The 18423-nt window shown below is 42.5% G+C and overlaps 1 protein-coding gene across 8 annotated transcripts in view; it reads left to right on the top strand.

Moving 5' to 3' along the window:
• Nucleotides 1-18423, top strand: part of TTLL7 (tubulin tyrosine ligase like 7) — a 127510-nt gene that overhangs the window by 100669 nt on the left and 8418 nt on the right. For 7 of the 8 annotated variants that reach the window (XM_050963497.1, XM_050963498.1, XM_050963499.1 and 4 more), the window contains 3 exons: nucleotides 2253-2333; nucleotides 12441-12601; nucleotides 16635-16808. In XM_050963497.1, the coding sequence (XP_050819454.1) occupies nucleotides 2253-2333; nucleotides 12441-12601; nucleotides 16635-16808 (416 nt within the window). Of the gene's footprint in view, nucleotides 1-2252; nucleotides 2334-12440; nucleotides 12602-13569; nucleotides 14190-16634; nucleotides 16809-18423 lie in introns of those variants that run through there. The other variant, XM_050963503.1, reaches the window with a different exon arrangement.

Here is an 18423-nt window from a genome sequence, read left to right on the forward strand (position 1 = left end):
TCTGCGCTGCTGCTGGCTGTGGCTTTGCTTTCAGAGTTGGGCTTCTGGTCAGCAGTCACCACCACTCTCCAGCTGCCTGGCTCTGAAGGCAGAGCCACCACTAGCAGCAGTGCAGATGGAAGGGAAGCAATACTGCAACCCCTTCCCCCAACAATAAACTTACGACCCCATCACAACTTCTTTTGGGTCAGGACCCCTACAATTACAATACTGTGAAATTTCAGATATAAATAGGTGAAATCATGAAATTTATGATTTAAAAAATCCTATGATCATAAAATTGACCAAAATGGACCATGAATTTGGTAGGGTTTAATCTACAGGCCATCTGAAAAACAAAATTCCCTGGTATGTGTGGGGCCTCGCCTAATTCTTGATCACTGAAGAGGAGTGCAAGGCCTGTTACGCCAATTGCTGTGATAGGAAAGGCTCCCTGTATAGTCTAATTTGAGAGCTCCCTTTGTTCCTAATTGCTATTTGAGGTGTATGTGAGTAAGTATGCAAAAATTCAGCTTGATAGGCTCCTATTTTCTCCCTGGATAAGCTGTGGAATGGGGCTGTGAGCCTGAGAGACTTTTTGAGCCACATGGATCCTTTAAAACACCTTCACTGACTGTACAGCATAACTAGCGAAGAACCTGCCTTCTGCATTAAGTGAATCCATATAACAATTGCCATGAGCCTCGTGTCAAATAGGCTCAGCAGAATCTCTGGCTTTGCTCCTGGGAAATTGGGTGACTTGGGTGATAATATTGGGTAAAATTTTGAAAAGCACTTCAGTGATTTAGGAGCCTGAGTCCTATTGAAAGTCAGTGAGACTTAGGCTCCCAAGTGACTTAGATGCTTTTGAAGCATCTACCCATAATATCTAAACCAACTTTGAGCCATGCTGGCTCTTGGTTGTTCCCAACAGGGCTGCCCAGAGTATTCAGGGGCCTGAGGCAGGGCCAGGTCTTTGGTGGGAATTCAGTGGCGGGTCCCTCTCGGAGGGAAAGACCCGCAGCCGAAGAATGAAGTGTCGGTGGTAGAGCAGCCTAAGTGCCGCTGATCGCGGCTTTTTTTTTTTCCCCGCCACTTGCGGCACTTGTACTCTCCGGGCAGCACTCCGAGGCTTCGGCAACACTTCAGAGATGGATCCTTCACTTGTTCTGGGTCTTCGTCGGTGGCTCCTTCAGTGCAGCGGAAGACTCGGAGCGAGTGAAGGACCCGCTGCTGAAGTGCCACTGAAAACCCGGAGTGGCTCGCGGAGCCCCTGCGAGGCCTGGGGCAAATTGTCCCACTTGCGCCCCCCCAGGCGACCCTGGTTCCCAAGGCCTTTTCCAGCAGTCAGTGGTTACCAAGGTAAAGGAGTACTGCATAACTGCCTCCATTCCCCTGTGAACACCCTTATAATGTGGGTCCAGAAGAGGGTGACATTGGGGCTACAACAGTGGCTCTGCATCATTGTATCCTCTGGTAGCCAAATCTACCAGTTTTGGGTCTGTTCTAACTGATCACAGAATCTGGCCCTTCGAAGGGAGTGTTGCCTGGATAGGTACTGAGGCATAACTTGAATAATTCACTCATAGGTTTCTCCCCCTAGGCTATTTGTTTTCTAGACTTTGAACTAAAGTAAAATGCCTCTTCAACATTTTCTTCAAAATGTACTCTATTGAGTGGCATGTCCTGATATAACATTAAGCATGACAATATGCTTCCTTATTGCAAAGTCCTTTGTAAAGCCACTTAGCAAACATCTATGGGAAAATAAGAATCTCAAGATTGCAAGAGTTCAGATAACAAAGCGATGGTGTGTTAAATTACTTTGAGGCAAAATTGTTAATAGATACTTATCTGGAATACAGTCAAAGGTGCAGAATAGCAAGAAATTAAAAAAGATATGTTAATAGTTCATTAATATTTAGATATAACCAGGAAAAATAAAAATACAAAAAAAGCTTCATATATACTGGAATAAACAATGGTTCTATAATATTGAACTCTGTGCCCACCCCTGTGCTTTTGCTTGCACTGCTAGAATGGCATCATCAGGTAGAACAGGGGTCAGGATCTGGCTCAAAGTCATTACCTCTTTTCCTAAATTTGCAGACACTCTTCCATTTCTTACAGAGAATTAATTATTTTTTACACAAAATGCTGGGATTGTTTTTAAACAATGGAAGTATTTTAACAATGTAATATTTTTGCTGGAAATGTCAAATTCCACTCTTTATAGATATTTGTTTTTATCTTTTGTTTTTCAACTAATTCAGATTATGGATAATTGGAAATACCATAAAACAAATGTGGCTTCATACTGGCTGATAAAACTGGACTCTGTTAAGCAACGAAAAGTGAGTGATGTACACGTCAACCTTTGAAAATACTGTTAAGTAGTGAACATGCACGTAGAAGTGACTACCATAGAGAAGTATGAGATGTCAGAATATGGGCCACCGTGAGTGTTCTTATGTCAGTAACATCACTGTATATACAGAATAATTCCATTGCAGTTAAATGGTGTTAGTTCATATTTATACCAGTGTAACTAATGTCAGAATCTGGCCATTGGATAAGATTTCCAAAACCAGGTATTTAAAGTTAGGTAATTGTTCAGTAGGAGGAGTTTGTGCACCATTCTTGAGAATATGGTTACTCATTTAGGATCCTACGTATGGACTGAGGTGCCTAATTTTGGGTATCCATTTTTTAGTATCTTAGTGTAGACTTGTATGCGTAGTGCCATGTGTTATTTGGAGTATACCTTGCACAGCTCATGTGTGGTTGCAAGTCAACATGTGAGGGAGAGAGAGATCTTGCAACTGGAAGGTCAATAATGTGAGCTTGTGGAAAAAGTGTTTGTTAGAACAGTAAACAGTAGAGAATTGCCACTTCTAGTACAAAGAAGCCTGTGAAGCAAACTCCTCCTCCCATCCACCAAAAGAAAAGAAGTAAATATAGCTATAGGGTGTCTGAGTTGTCTGAGTCTGAATTTGGCACTTTGAGTGTAATATCTTAGCAGATGGTTTGTTAATGACATGACAGTGAATTGAAGGTAGAGCTACAAAGATTAACAATGTTACAATCTTCAATTGAGTTACAAGTGCTGGTAATTATTCCTCTTCTTTTGCCAAATAGTTTATTCCCACAAAAGATTAGTATTGCTTGTCATGCTTTCTCCAGTTCACAGAAGTAGTAGATGGGTGCTGCTATTGTTTATAGTGTGCTAATGGCTTCATTTTTAATCTCCATTTTAAAAAAAATGGATATATTCTAGTCAATCTCGGCTTTGTAAACCAGTATCTCTTTTCCTTAAAATAGCTGAAATTTGATTTGGGAATAGGTGAGATGGTGTCACTATATCACTGGACTGGGAGTCAGGAGATTTGGATTCTCTTTCTGCTCTTGAAAAGAACTTGCTGTGTGACTTCACACAGTCACTTAACCTGCTATGTGCCCCAGTTTCCCAACTTTTTTTTTTTTTTTTTTAAAGAAAACAGTGGAAAGCACTTTGAATAAAATCGGCAGTCTCATGTTCAAATTTTTTAATCTCTGTAGCGCTGAATACTACATTAAACTACCTGCTTTGTTTTTTGGATCTGGGCACAGACAAGCTGCTATAAAGAAAACTTGTCCATCTAACGAGGGGATAAAAGGGAAGATCCTTTCATGGATTGAGAGCTGGTTAAGAGTCAGGGAACAAAGGGTAGGAATAAATGGTAAATTTTCAGAATGGAGGGGGTAACTAGTGGTGTTCCCCAAGGGTAAGTCCTAGGGCCAATCGTATTCAACTTATTCATAAATGATCTGGAGAAAGGGGTAAACAGTGAGGTGGCAACTATCTTGAGCAGATGATACTAAACTGCTCAAGATAGTTAAGACCAAAGCAGACTGTGAAGAACTTCAAAAAGATCTCACAAAACTAAGTGCTTAGGTAACAAAATGGCAAATGAAATTTAGTGTGGATAAATGTAAAGTAATGCTCATTGGAAAAAATAACCCCAACTATACATACAATATGATGGGGGCTAATTTAGCTACAACTAATCAGGAAAAAAATCTTGGAGTCATGGTGGATAGTTCTCTGAAGACATCCACGCAGTGTGCAGAGGCGGTCAAAAAAGCAAACTGGATGTATATAAATCCATAGTACGCCCACATCTTGAATACTGCATACAGATGTGGTCTCCTCATCTCAAAAAAGATATACTGGCACTAGAAAAGTTTCCGAGAAGGGCAACTAAAATGATTAGGGGTTTGGAACGGGTCCCATATGAGGAGAGATTAAAGAGGCTAGGAGTTTTCAGCTTGGAAAAGAGGAGTCTAAGGGGGGATATGATAGAGAGATATAAAATCATGAGTGTTGTGGAGAAAGTAGATAAGGAAAAGTTATTTAATTATTCCCGTAATACAAGAACTAGGGGCCACCAAATGAAATTAATGGGCAGCAGGATTAAAATGTATAAAAGAAAGTTCTTCACAGAACATAGTCAACTTATGGAACTCCTTGCCTGAGGAGGTTGTGAAGGCTCGGACTATAACAGTGTTTAAAAGAGAACTGGATAAATTCATGGAGGTTAAGTCCATTAATGGCTATTAGGCAGGATGGGTAAGGAATGGTGTCCCTAGCTTCTGTTTGTCAGAGAGTGGAGATGGATGGCAGGAGGGAGATCACTTTATCATTATCTGTTAGATTCACCTCCCTCTGGGGCACCTGGCATTGGCCACTATCAATAGACAGGATACTGGTCTAGATGGACCTTTGGTCTGACCCAGTATGGCCGTTCTTATGTCCATTGTGCTGTAATTGGCCATTTGACCTGAAGTTCATATGTTAGATGGAAGATTTATGCATACAGTTTTATAAAACTGGCATAGCTTTATAGAGACAAAAACATGATGAGAACTTGATAATGCAGGTTAGCTGTGAACTTAATTAAAGGTCTTTTGGAATTATGTAAAGTGGCAACATAAATCCACATTTCTACAGAGATTTTTTTTAAAAAGTATAGAGTGCATGTATTGTAGTAGTAGCGGTTACCATTGACTGAGACTGATTTATTTTATTATTTGACATCTGTTGGTCCCTCTGCTGAGTACCCTTTGCTAATGATAATCTCTTACATGTTGGTAATGCACTGGGGAGGGTCATTACCCCAAGATCCAGTGCATAGACCTACTCCATCCTTTGCAGTAGGGATGCTTGGCTGCCTCAGCAGCACTCTTCCCCATCTTTCACCAAACCCGCAGAGGCCTCTCTGCTGATCTGCGGATCTACACAGTTGGAGTGGTTGGTTATAGGAAGAGCGGGAAGATTTGTCATGACCTACAGGTTTCAAATCTGGGCCTGCATGATTTATGGGAGCAGCCACTCTCCAACCCTCCACTTTGCAGCCTGCTAGCAATAGCTTACCTGAGACTTACAAAGCCCAGTCCCTGTGTGAGGTCCAGTTGTGGAGTCCCAAACTGGCTGATTGGCCTGCTAGCACAATGTAAGCCAGCAGCAGGAACAGGAAGTTGTCCAAACAACTGGTCTCCATCCTGCTCTGAACTGTGGGACTCATGCCTCCTGCACCCTGCTTAAGGTTGCCAGGCACCTGGTTTTCGACTGGAATGCTCAGTCGAAAAGGACACTGACCGCTCCGGTCAGCACCACAGTCTGCGCCATTAAGAGTCCATTCAGCAGTGCAGCAGGACTAAGGCAGGCTCCCTGCCTGGCTCCCAGATGCGGCTGGCATGTCTCCTCTCTGGCTCATAGGTGCAGAGGTGGCCATGGGGCTCTGCATGCTGTCTCTGCCCGAAGTGACAGCTCCACAGCTCCCATTGGCTATGGTTCCAGGTCAATGGGACCTGTGGGGGCAGCGCCTGCAGATGGGGCAGGGCATGGAGGTCCCTGGCCCTTCTCTCTTGGAGCCAGACATGGCAGCCCCTTTCAGGAAACGCCTGAGGTAATCGCCGCCTGGAGCCTGCACTCTGCACCCCCCCACACCCCAATCCCATGTCCCAGCCCTGAGCCCTGCCCCACACCCAAACACCCTTCCAGAGACTACACCATCTCTCACACTCCGAACCCCTTGGCCCCAGCCCGGAGCCCCCTCTTGCACTCCAAACTCCCTCATTCCCAGCCCTGCACCAGAGCTCGCACCTCCAGCCGGAGCCCTCACTCCTCCTCACAATCAATCCCCAGCCTTGAGCCTCCTCATGCACTCTGAACTCCTCATTTCTGGCCTCACCCCAGAGCCCTCACCGTCTCCCGCACTCCAACCCCCTTCCCCAACCCAGTGCAAGTGAGCGAGGGTGGGGGAGGGGATCGAGTAAGTGGGGATAGGGCCTTGGAGAAGGGGTGAGGGTGGGGCAGCAGGCGGGGCAAAGGTGTTCAGTTTTCTGCAGTCAGAAAGTTGGCAACCTTAACCCTGCTCCTGCTTGATTTTTCTGGCATTTCAACCTGGCTTGACTCCTGACATCTGACTTGTGGTTTCTGACTTCATTTGTTTCCTGCCTGTGACTCTCTGGTATCCTCACCTGCCCTGACTCTGGTCTCTGACTTGTGGTTCTGATCTTCAGATTGTCTCTTGCTTCTGATCTCCCTGTATCCCACCTATCCGACTCTTGACTCTGGCTCTGACTACTAGGTCTGGCCGCATATGACCTGGTCATGACAAGATTGCACATTATCTTTTTCCTGTACATTCCACTGAAGGGAGGATAATGGAACCCAGACACCAAACTTTGCAGTCTTCTCTGAAGTGGAGATCCCTTTTGAGGGGGAAGGTCAGGGTTCCCAGGGCAACGGTAGCTAGGAAGAGCCCTTGATAGCATAGATCAGGAGTCCCCAGCGTGGTGCCCGTGGGTGCCCTGGCACCGACCAGGGCATCTATGTGCGCCTGCCTACTGGTCACCAGACAAGCAGCTGCCGAAATGCCGCCGAGAAGCAGCAACGTCAAGAAGCGTCGCTGCCGAAATGCTGCCAATTTTCGGTGGCAATTTGGTGGCAACACCTCTTGATGGCGCTGCTTTTCTCCGACATTTTGGCGGGAACGCTTCTTAACAATACTGCTTCTCGGCGGCATTTCGGCAACTGCTTGTCCGGCGGCCATGGTCCTCGGTCCGGCGCCCGCCACACAGAAAAGGTTGGGGACCATTGGCATAGATCTTTTGACATACACTGCTAGGAGTACAGGGAGGGGAAATCTGCTGAGAGTCAGAGCTGCAGCAGAGATGTGGGTCCTCTGCACGGAATCTTGGATACTCTTTCATCTATCCCAACAAGGTTATCCCTAAAAAGGGAAAGAATCTCCATGAAGGGAAACACTGCCAGAGGGCACAAACCCCTCTTGTGGGGTGAAGGGGGTGCTTAGACCTGATATGGTGTCAGCACTCCAATATGTTAACAGATATCTCAGACTGGGAATACTATTTCATTGACCACACAGTTTTCAGTTGCCCCTGGGTTTTTTTTTCTTCTTCTTCTATGAGGCCTGGTCTACACTACGCGTTTATACCGAATTTAGCAGCATTAAACCAAATTAATCCTGCACCCGTCCTCACAATGAAGCCCTTTATTTCGATATAAAGGGCTCTTAATATCGATATCTGTACTCCTCCCTGGCGAGGGGAGTAGCGCTCAAATCGGTATTGCCATTTCAGATTACGGTTAGTGTGGCCGCAATTCGACGGTATTGGCCTCCGGTAGCTATCCTACAGTGCACCATTGTGACTGCTCTGGACAGCAATCTGGAGTCAGATGCACTGCCAAGGTGGACAGGAAAAGCCCCACGAACTTTTCAATTTCATTTCCTGTTTGCCCAGCGTGGAGCGCTGATCAGCATGGACTATACGGCAGATACTGGATCTGATCGCTTTATGGGGATACAAATCTGTTCTATCAGAGCTCCGTTCAAGAAGTCGAAATGCCAAAGCATTTGAAAAAATCTCCAGACAGAGGCCACAGCAGGGACTCAACACAGTGCTGCGTGACAAGCGTAACGGAAAGCCAAAGAATCAAATGGATGCTCGTGGAGGGAGGGAGGGGGGACTGAGGACTCCAGCTATCCCACAGTCCCCGCAGTCTCCGAAAAGCATTTGCATTCTTGGCTGAGCTCCCAATGCCTGAAGGGCAAAAGCGTTGGACCCGGGTGGTTCAGGGTATATGTCGTCAATGTACTCCCCTCTCCCTCCCGTGAAAGAAAAGGGAAACAAATAGTTTCTCGCCTTTTTTCAATGTCACCGTATGTCTACTGCATGCTGCTGGTAGACGCGGTGCTGCGGCGCTGAACAGCAGCATCCCCTCCTCTTCCTTTCCTGACGGCAGATGGTGCAAAAGGCTTAGAAACCGTTCTCATCATCCCGTGAGTGCTCCTGGCTGGCCTCGGTGAGGTCGGCCGGGGGCGCCTGGGCAAAAATGGGAATGACTCCCTGTCATTCCTGACAGACAGTACAAAAGGATTGAAAACCATCCTCGTCATAGCAACTGGAGGCTGAGTGCCTGACCCCGCCCCCTTTCATGTCTAATGAAGATTCTGTACTGCCTGGACTATAATAGCAGTGGAAGGCTGCCTCTCCCTCATTTTATCTCACTAAAAAGTCAGTGTTTCTTATTCCTGCATTCTTTATTACTTCATCACACGAATGGGGAGACACTGCCATGGTAGCCCAGGAGGGGTGTGAGAGGAGGATATTAAGCAACGGGTGGGGTTGTTGCAGGGGCGCCCCCTAGAATGGCATACAGCTCATCATTTCTGCTGGATATCTGGGGCTCTGACCCAGAGCAGCTGTGCTCTCTGGTTCTCTAGTAGACTTGCCCCATATTCTAGGAAGGACTGACTCTATTTTTAGACAAAACATAAAAAAGGGAATGACCTGGGGAGTCATTCCCATTTTTGTCCATGCGCCCCCAGTCGACCTCAGCGAGGCCAGCCAGGAGCACCCATGACGGCAGCAGATGGTACAAACGGATTGATAACTGTCAACGCCAATTTCCAATTGCAGGCGGTACAAAAGGATTGATAACCATCATCGCCAGTTTCCAATTGCAGACAGTGATATACGGCTGGTAACAGTCTCTGCTACCTTGCAAAGGCAAATGAATGCTGCTGTGTAGCACTGCAGTACTGCGTCTGTCAGCAGCATCCAGTACACATACGGTGACAGTGACAAAAGGCTAAACAGGCTCTATGGTTGCCGCGCTATGGCATCTGCCAAGGCAATCCAGGGAAAAAGGGCACGAAATGATTGTCTGCCGTTGCTTTCACAGAGGAAGGATTGAGTGGTAACATTTACCCAGAATCACCCGTGACACTGTTTTGGCCCCATCATGCATTCAGATCTCAACCCAGAATTCCAATGAGTGGGGGAGACTGCAGGAACTATGGGATAGCTACGGGTAGCTACCCACAGTGCAATGCTCCAGAAATCGACACTAGCCTCGGTACATGGACGCACACCACTGAATTATTGTGCTTAGTGTGGCCGCATGCACTCGACTTTATACAATCTGTTTCCAAAAATCCGTTTCTGTAAAATCGGAATAATCCCGTAGTGTAGACATACCCTAAGAGATTCAGCCATCCGGTTTAATGTTAGCTGTGGCTTTATTACTCCAGCTGGTTTGTCCCCTGTAACCGGTATTTTAAAAAGCATGCTAGTGGGTCCTGTGCTTTCTTTGACTGATGCTTGTGTGGCACCCAGGGCATGTACAGTATGTCAGGATAAAACACTAGGTCATTAATATAAAATGCAGTACTGAAAATGTGGATTTCTTTCTTCATGTGAAGACACCTTTGATGACTTAGGAGACTAATACTACCTGAAGCATTGGTGTGCTCTTGATATTTTGGCAGCAGGGGAAGTGATTTGCTCTATGTTTCTGCACCTTTTTAATCTCAACTCCTTCAAGCAATCAGATAGGTATTCTTAGGGAAGTAGTTATATAAGTGGCTTACTTTGGAGATTGACGTTGCAGCTAAGGATTTCCAAATGTGACATATGAGTACAAAGCTTTAGTGGATCTGAGAGCAGAGTGTTTTATATTCTAGCAGGTTGCGGGGGGGGGGAAGGTGTAAAGCCAAAAAAGAACAAGTGTTAGAGAATATTTCTGAAAGTATAAGTCTGTAGTTCAAAAGCAGCTCTGAAATTTTATGAAGTTTTAAAACAGAAACTTGGACTATCTGGCATGCACTCTGGGATTGCTAGGAAATTCCAGAATACGGGAAAGAAATATCCGCCAGATATGCTAGGTTTTCAGAATGTCTATCCCCAACAGATATATCTTCTTAATGAGCAGCAAAGAGTCCTGTGGCACCTTATAGACTAACAGACGTTTTGGAGCATGAGCTTTCGTGGGTGAATACCCACTTTGTCAGATGCATTCACCCATGAAAGCTCATGCTCCAAAATGTCTGTTAGTCTATAAGGTGCCACAGGACTCTTTGCTGCTTTTACAGATCCAGACTAACACGGCTACCCCTCTGATATCTTCTTAATGATTTCTCCACCCTTGCTTTGGTTAAATACAAACACCTGTACATAGCCATAATCTCTAACATCAATCAGTGATGTGTTGCAAGGACCATTTAGCAGCTGTATTACCTCAGCTTGCACAATTTCTGCTGTTTCCACTGCTGGCACACTCTCTGTCTTTAACTGCTCAGTTTATTCATCTCCTTGCTCTGTTACATCTAAATGATTTGTTGTGTTAGTGTAAAAGAAAAGAAAGAAAAGGACATTCTCATTCTGCACAGGGGAAATTAATGTAGGTGGAGCTAAATGGCTGTGCCCTTGTGCAATTCCTGAAAGTTCTTATTTTGGTGCTGCTCCCTAGAAGTATTCAGTGTGAGTCTACATGCACTCCATGTGCCTGAGACCAGAAGACTCTTCAATAGCAATGGTCGTTGTAGTAAAAAGACAAAGCTCATCTTACCATGGCTAAATTCTCTGCTTGGTCACTCCCTTGTAAGAGTTTGGATATCATCTTACTTGCTGAGCAGTGGGGGCATCTCCTTTCAGAAAATCACTTGAACAGGCTTTATTCTGTGTGATGCTGTAGGCATTTTGGGTCTGATGAACTGCAATATGCTTTTTGGGTGAAATTTGCCTCTGTTCAGCACAAGAACTATATCAGTGGCGGGCAACCTGTGGTCCGCAGGCTGCATGCGGCCTTCAGAGTAATATGATTGCAGGCCATGAGACATTTTGCTGATGTTGACTGTCCACAGGCATGACCGCCCACAGTTCCCAGTGGCCACGCTTTGCCATTCCCAGCCAATGGGAGCTGCAGGAAGCGGTGGGCTGCAGGGACGTGCTGACTGCCGCTTCCCGCAGCTCCCACTGGCCAGGAACCGCGAACCGCAGCTACTGGGAGCTGCAGGAGCCATGCCTGCGGATGGTCAACATCAGCAACATGTCTCACGGTCCGCAATCAGATTACCCTGATGGGCCACATGAGGCCCACGGGCCGTAGCTTGCCCACCACTGGCCTATATACTACTTAAGTCACACTTAACGTTTTCAGAAAACATGTTACAGGCAGTATCTAATAGCCATGATTTAGCCCACATTCTTTGCTGCAATTCTGCACCAATATATCCACACACAACTCCCATTTAATTCAGTGGGAGTTATACAAGGGTATCGGAGAGCAGAATTGGGCATCATGTTCTAATGAGCTACTTCCTACTCCATAGTCTACTGGTGTATGTATGCATGGAAATAAAACATGTGAGACATTGAGCTAAGATGTATACTAGACAGAGAGACCAATTTATACACTGTGCAAAAATGTCCAATTTTCTTCTTTCTCCCCACAAACAGTACTCAGATTAACGCTATATTACATTTTTAAAAAAGCATTTCCTTTTCAAATGTCTCTTAATGCTGATTTTTCTTCAATGCTATGATGTACCATTTCCTGCATAAAAGCCAGTCTTACTAGTGTCTTATGGTTTGATTCTGAGCAGGGCTAAGCACATGCAACACACACTGAAGTCATTGTAGACTGTGGGTACTCAGCTTGTCTCAGGATTATTCTTTTGTGAAGTAGAGGGTATTCTAAACATGGTAACCAATTTTAAAGTATTCAGTATTGCTAAGGATGGTATTAATCACAATGCTCCTTATCAGCGCTGTGTGTGTGTGTCTGTCTGTCTGTCTCTCTCTTTCTGTTTTTACTTGTTTTAACAATCTTTTTTACTTACTAGTACTGGAAAAGGTTGGGGGAGAGATACTAATGCAATAAATAATGAAACTTGTTTTGTTTTTGCAAAATGGTTTTGATGGAAAATGATGGCATAACAGAGTTAGTAAATGAAACAGCTTGTTGAAATTTAGAAATGATGATGCTATATGATAATTATCTCTTACCATTTTTTCTGTGTAATGAAAGGACAGATGTTTGGTTTTGAGATTTTGTCATATATGCCTGGATTTTTTAATTGCTTTGATTTGCTTGAAATATTCTTTTCTAGGTTTTGGACATAGTGAGGACAAGTGTTCGTGCTGTTCTGCAACGTGTCTGGAGGGTTTCTGACGTTGAATGTTTACATTTATACCGTATTTTTAACCGTGTGTTTAATCGCTTACTCTGGAGCCATGGCCAAGGCTTGTGGAACTGTTTCTGTAATTCAGGGTAGGCTCAATATGTTTATTATTGTAATCCTTTTAATAATTTCACAGCTATAGTTAGAGCTAGCATAGTTTACTGTTTACTTTCATTCAAGAAATTATTGTAATAAATAGAACTGTTTTAAAAACCATTAATCAAAAATATACCATGTAATTACCTATTAACATAGGCCAAGAATTTCAATAATGGGCCCATACAGTTAGGATCTTAGATCCATCTGAAGGCATCTAAAGTAAATGATTTGATTTTTCAAGAATGCTGAGCATCCTGCCGCTCCCATTGATTTCTCTCACTGAGAGACCCTTCTGGCTCAGCACTTTTGAAAATCAGGCCAACTACTTCTGTGGCTGTGACAGGGTCCCCGGGGTACTATCTGGATTGGGGGACCACCAACCCTCCAAAACCCACCAGCCTGGGGTTTCCCTCACACTACAAAGGTATTGCACTTATGCAGACATTCACAGGCAGGGACACACCCAACTGAGTTACATGAATGCTTCTCCCAGCCACACATGAACCATCAATAGAGAAGCTGCAGCCTTGCACCTCAGGACTGTACTCGGTGGCACTGGTCAGAAGACTGACCAGTGTAAGCTCCTTACCTAGTTGGCCACTCTGACAAAAGGGTAGTGGCCGTGCAACAGCCCTGGATAATCTGAGTTGAGATTTCCCAAGCACTTCAACCAAAACATGCTGTCTTAGGTAAAATATAAAACAGATTTATTAATTACAGAAAGATCGATTTTAAGTGATTATAAGTGATAAGCATAAAGGTCAGAAATAGTTACTTTAAGAAATAAAAACAGAAACACATATTCTAAGTCCTAAACTTTTAATCTAAGCAAGCATTGAATCAGATAGCTTTTCTCACCCTGAAAGATGGTGCAGGAGGTTACAGTTCCTCAGTACATAGACTGTATCCTTTTATAGCCTGTGATCAAACCCTCCAGTTCAAATTCTTTGTCTTGCAGATGTGCTTCCAGGTGTTGAGATGTGGTGGGAGAGAGGCCAAATCATGATGTCACTTCCCCTCTTTTATACCTTCTTCCAGTGTGCTGGAAAAATCCTTGCTGTGAGGAGGGGATCAGGCAGTTACCATTGGTCAAAGCAGTCTCCATTGCAAACATACCTTCTCTAAGGAATCTCTGGGATAGTGGATTCTTTTATTGATGGGTGTTGAGCCATTAATGCTGTCTGGCTATTGCTGGCTACTATTTTGTTGTAACTGAAAGGCTGGTTGTGGTTTCCCAACCTCACAACATATTTCAGTAACAGAGATAGCAATACTTCATAACTTCACATACAATGATAGCACATACAATCCAACCGGATATTCATGTTCAACAGATCAAGACTTTTAAAATAATACCTCACAAGGTATACTTACAAAACATACAATTCTATCACCATGGTGAATATGGGATTCTCAGGTGCTACCTTGAGGTACAGAGAGTCACAGTGACTTAATCTTAGTGAGTTGGCCACTGACAAAAATCATGGCCCTGTCTGTTTGATTCCTAGAGTAAAGAAAAGGAGAATCAAGTAAAGAGTCCTGCTGACATTTTATACATTTATTTATATATGGTTTAGAAATACAGCTGAATTTCTGAGTTGGACAATATTTGCTCTTCATTACATATCTGAAACAATTATGAGAATGTAAGCATGTGAAAAGTATGAAATTGTGACACTGATAGGTAAGGGAATGGGGGTTTTTTGCTTGAAAATTAAGGATGCTTACTGGAAAACAAGATACTATATTTTTAAAATTAAATCAGCCCATTCCCCAGCCCCTTATGCTCATGCAATTGAAGTCAAGGGGACTATTCACGTGAGGAAAGGTCTGCTGGATTAGATCCTATGTATATAACAAAACAAAATATGTCAAAGATTCTTTTTATAGTCTTCCTTATGGGGAAAAAATGTATGTACAAATATATACCATATCTGGAGAGCATATAAGTTTCTCTGTAAATATATAGAGTGAGGTGACTAATGGGATGTTTTTGATTAGCTTGCAAAAGAGGATTGAAAAAAGATTTATTGAAAATGAGCTTCAACAAATATACACATGATGATGATGGGTTTCATATGTACAAAAGGAAATAACTCATTTGTCACTTGTAGGGAATGCATTCACTACATTTACAAATGTAATAAGAAACCTTACCTGTATTCAACACAATGACAGGAAAAGGGAGATGGAAAAAATAGATTATTAAAAGCAACAGTCTCAGAGAGTGAGAGATCCTCTGCTGGCATAAATTGCCATAGCTCCATTGATTTCAATTGACTTCAATGGTTTGATGTCAGTTTATACCTGCTGAGGATCTGACCCATAATATGATTGATTCTTTAAGTGCTTGCATATGTCCATTACACTGTAGGTGTGTGATCAAAACCTTAGCATTGTACCTAGTGGTACCTTTTTCCACTTTGTTATTTTTAAAATATTTTATTAATTTTATTTCAGAATTTTTAGTTTTAATTTTTCCAATCTTGAGGGCCTTTGGAGGCAGGGAAGCCTATACTAAGGTCCCCAGGGTTCAAACCTTGCATACACTGCATGGCCTTCCCTTGTTGTCTTCCTGTATCCCCTTTCCATGGTGGTGTGCCATGCCAAAAGTTAACTAGATATACCCACATTTACCTCAGATTTTACTTGTCACATTTCCTGTTCAGGGCTGATGCTATATCAGTGCATGAATTCTCACTAAGCCCAAACAGACATCCTATTTTATGACTTCCATTCAAAACCCCTATGTGGAGGATAAAATCCTGGCTCCATTAATGTTTTTTGGGGAAAAAGCTATCATTGACATAAGTGAGGCCAAGACTTCACTCTGGATGCTTAGAACCTGGAGGAAGGATGCAAGGAACCCTTCCCCCACATGTCCCCCCCCCCCACATACACTGTATGAAATGATTGTTTCATTAAAAAAAAAAAATCAAACCCAAGCTTGCCAGCCATCTAAGCCATTATACAGGGCTTTCATTTTTTTTTATAGGGAAAGAGGTTTCAAGTACAAATTTTGCCCTTGGACACCCATATAGTTCTCTGTATTCATATCTGAATATTCATATAGTATTCATGTATGATTATTCATGTCATATTCATATAGTAAGTTGTGAATAAACACAAGTACTGTGCACAGGACTAATTCCTCCTTACTGGGGTGAAATGCACCTAGTTAGACTAGCATGGTAGCCTTAAAATTCTGTGCACTGAAAAGCTGAAGGACTATAAACCATTTTGGAAATAAAATGTTAATGGAAACAAAAGTACCAGGTGTGTGGTTATTTCAGATGGAAAAATTTACCAGACACAAACTGAAAGTTTTAATTATACTTCTCTGACTTGATAAAGAGCAGACTACCCCGCCCCGTTAGAGCAATGTGCTAATGTTCAAATTGTCTAGACTGAGAAACTCCCTCCCCATGACATTTTAAATAGTTCTGGTAGAGAAATGAAATATTAAATGTTTCCATTTATCTATTTTTTGGAAATGTGAAACAGAGCACAGTATTTTGAACATTTATATTCGACTGTCATATGTATCATTTGTTATTCTCTTCATGCTTAATATCATGGATTCCTGAATATGACTAATTAATGAAAGTAGTAGCATGCTATATAATTACTTTGGCATCGCAGACTATTCAGATAGTAGCTTGTTAAAAATAAATCAGTGTTTTATGTGTCTCATGATGTAGAACACCATTGAAAATTACATGGCAGTAAATCTTTATGTGCTAAACCTAAACAATGGTCCCATAAATGCTTCAGGGGACATACTGAATGAAAAATGGGTTGTGATCATTTTGCAATATGAAGATTAACTTCTTAATTTGTATTTTATATTCCCACTATCTGTCTGTATATGGGTTAAATAGCATAGGCCTTTCCTGTAAACAGGCAAGGTCACACTTTATTTCTCTTACTCCTCCACTGCTAAATCTGATGTGCAGTAGTAAAGCCTTTAGATTGCCATTTGTAACACAAAACATGAGGTCATGTCTGTTTCCATGCCAACAGAAGTTCTTGGGAGACCATATTCAGTAAAAGGACAGAGCTGGTGACTCCTGAACAACTCCAGTGTTGTCAACGATTAGTACAGCTTTGTAAACACTGCCTGCTGGTGGCTTACAAATATTCAGCAGATTCAAGAGGATCTCTTACTGGAATTAGCCCTGACTGGGATGATACAAGGTATATACTTTCATATTTCTAATTATGAGACATGTTGGAATATATGACCAGATTTTAAATTATATGCGTATACTTCCCTCTAGGTTAGTGGTCTCAACCTGTGGCCTGTGGGCTGCTTGTGGCCCAACCTACATACAGCTACGGCCCATGTGACCTCCTCAGGGCCATACAAGTGTGTATATATATATATTGTGTGTATGTGGCCCATATAACACACAGAGAACTGCATATGCAGCTCACAGTGGTAAACAAGTAGAGGACCACTGCTCTAGGCCTAGGAAAAAGCAACAAGAACTAGTTCACTGTCTGCAACATAAAGGATGAGCATTTCCTTTCCAGCCCTACTTCCTGTCATTATGATTTCTATAGTGTGGTAGTGAACGCAACAGGAATTATCCTTGCTGGGTTAAGAGGAGATTTACCATACTCATTTTATTTGAAACTAACTTATTAAAAGTTTTGTTTGCTTAATGCCCCAATAGCCAGAGTAAGAAAGGCATTCTGTTCTTAACTGAATTGAAACTTGCCTTTCTTCCTTTTCTCAGATTCCTCAGAGTAATTGATTCCTGGTTTGCATTCCTAGGAGTGCCCTAACATGTATTACTCTGCTGCTTCGCAACCACAGTGGAATCCCACAGGAGCATAGCTCCAGGCCATGGTCAGGTAAGTGCCATCTGACTTACTATGTTGCACAGTTTTGCAAAGTTGACTTCTAAAAACTGCAGACATAAAAGTTTTTCTTATTATATTTCCCAAAGGGTATAAACATTTTGTTAAAACCTTGCAAAACAGCACAATATAGTAAAAAATATATTTTGGCACTTACCTGACTCTCCATGGGCAGGGTCAGTTCTTCAGCAGAGTTATAATATCGTCAGCATGCTGACTCTTACTGAAACATCACTAGGAGTAAGGAGCCAGTGATCTGTGATGTAATGGTTCTGAAATGCAGAATTAAAGATTTATGTTCTGAATGCTTCTCTTACCCTAGTAATTTGGATCATTCAGTACATAAATCTACAAATGGTTTGTTCATTTTAAAAGTCATGCAGTTCTCTGCAAGGGCAGTGTTTATTAAAATAGCTACTACATATAGAATGTCCTGTAGAAAATAAACTCAATATATATTATCAGTTAAACCTACTGTATGACTTAATTGCATAAGCAATATGTCTTTAACTAGTTATTTAATATATTAAACTTTCTGCTATTGTCATGTGAATGTTTCAGGGGCTCTAACATAATTTAATACCAGCTGGAAACAGAAGTTGATTGTTCACAGCAAAAGTAGAGGTAATTTAGCCACAAAATGAACCATATGCAATATTCATATATAAATGAGCTTATAATAGTAGAGTGGTAAAATCAAAAAAGATGAAACAAAGTAATTCTTACTGCCAATATTAATACGGGAGGTCATTTTTTTCAATCAAAAATCAGCCATAACTGTTCAGACCAATCAAATCACTCTAGTGTATTGCCTAGCCTAACAGGCCTGCTTTGGCCATTTTCTGTGACTCTGCTGAAGTCCCAGTGAAAGTGTAATCATGGATTTCAAATATGAGCAGAATCTGGCCCTCTGTTTTAGATAAGTGTATAGCAGTTATAAAAGTAA

Source organism: Gopherus flavomarginatus, chromosome 7 (assembly GCF_025201925.1).
Source record: "Gopherus flavomarginatus isolate rGopFla2 chromosome 7, rGopFla2.mat.asm, whole genome shotgun sequence".
Taxonomy (NCBI): domain Eukaryota; kingdom Metazoa; phylum Chordata; order Testudines; family Testudinidae; genus Gopherus; species Gopherus flavomarginatus.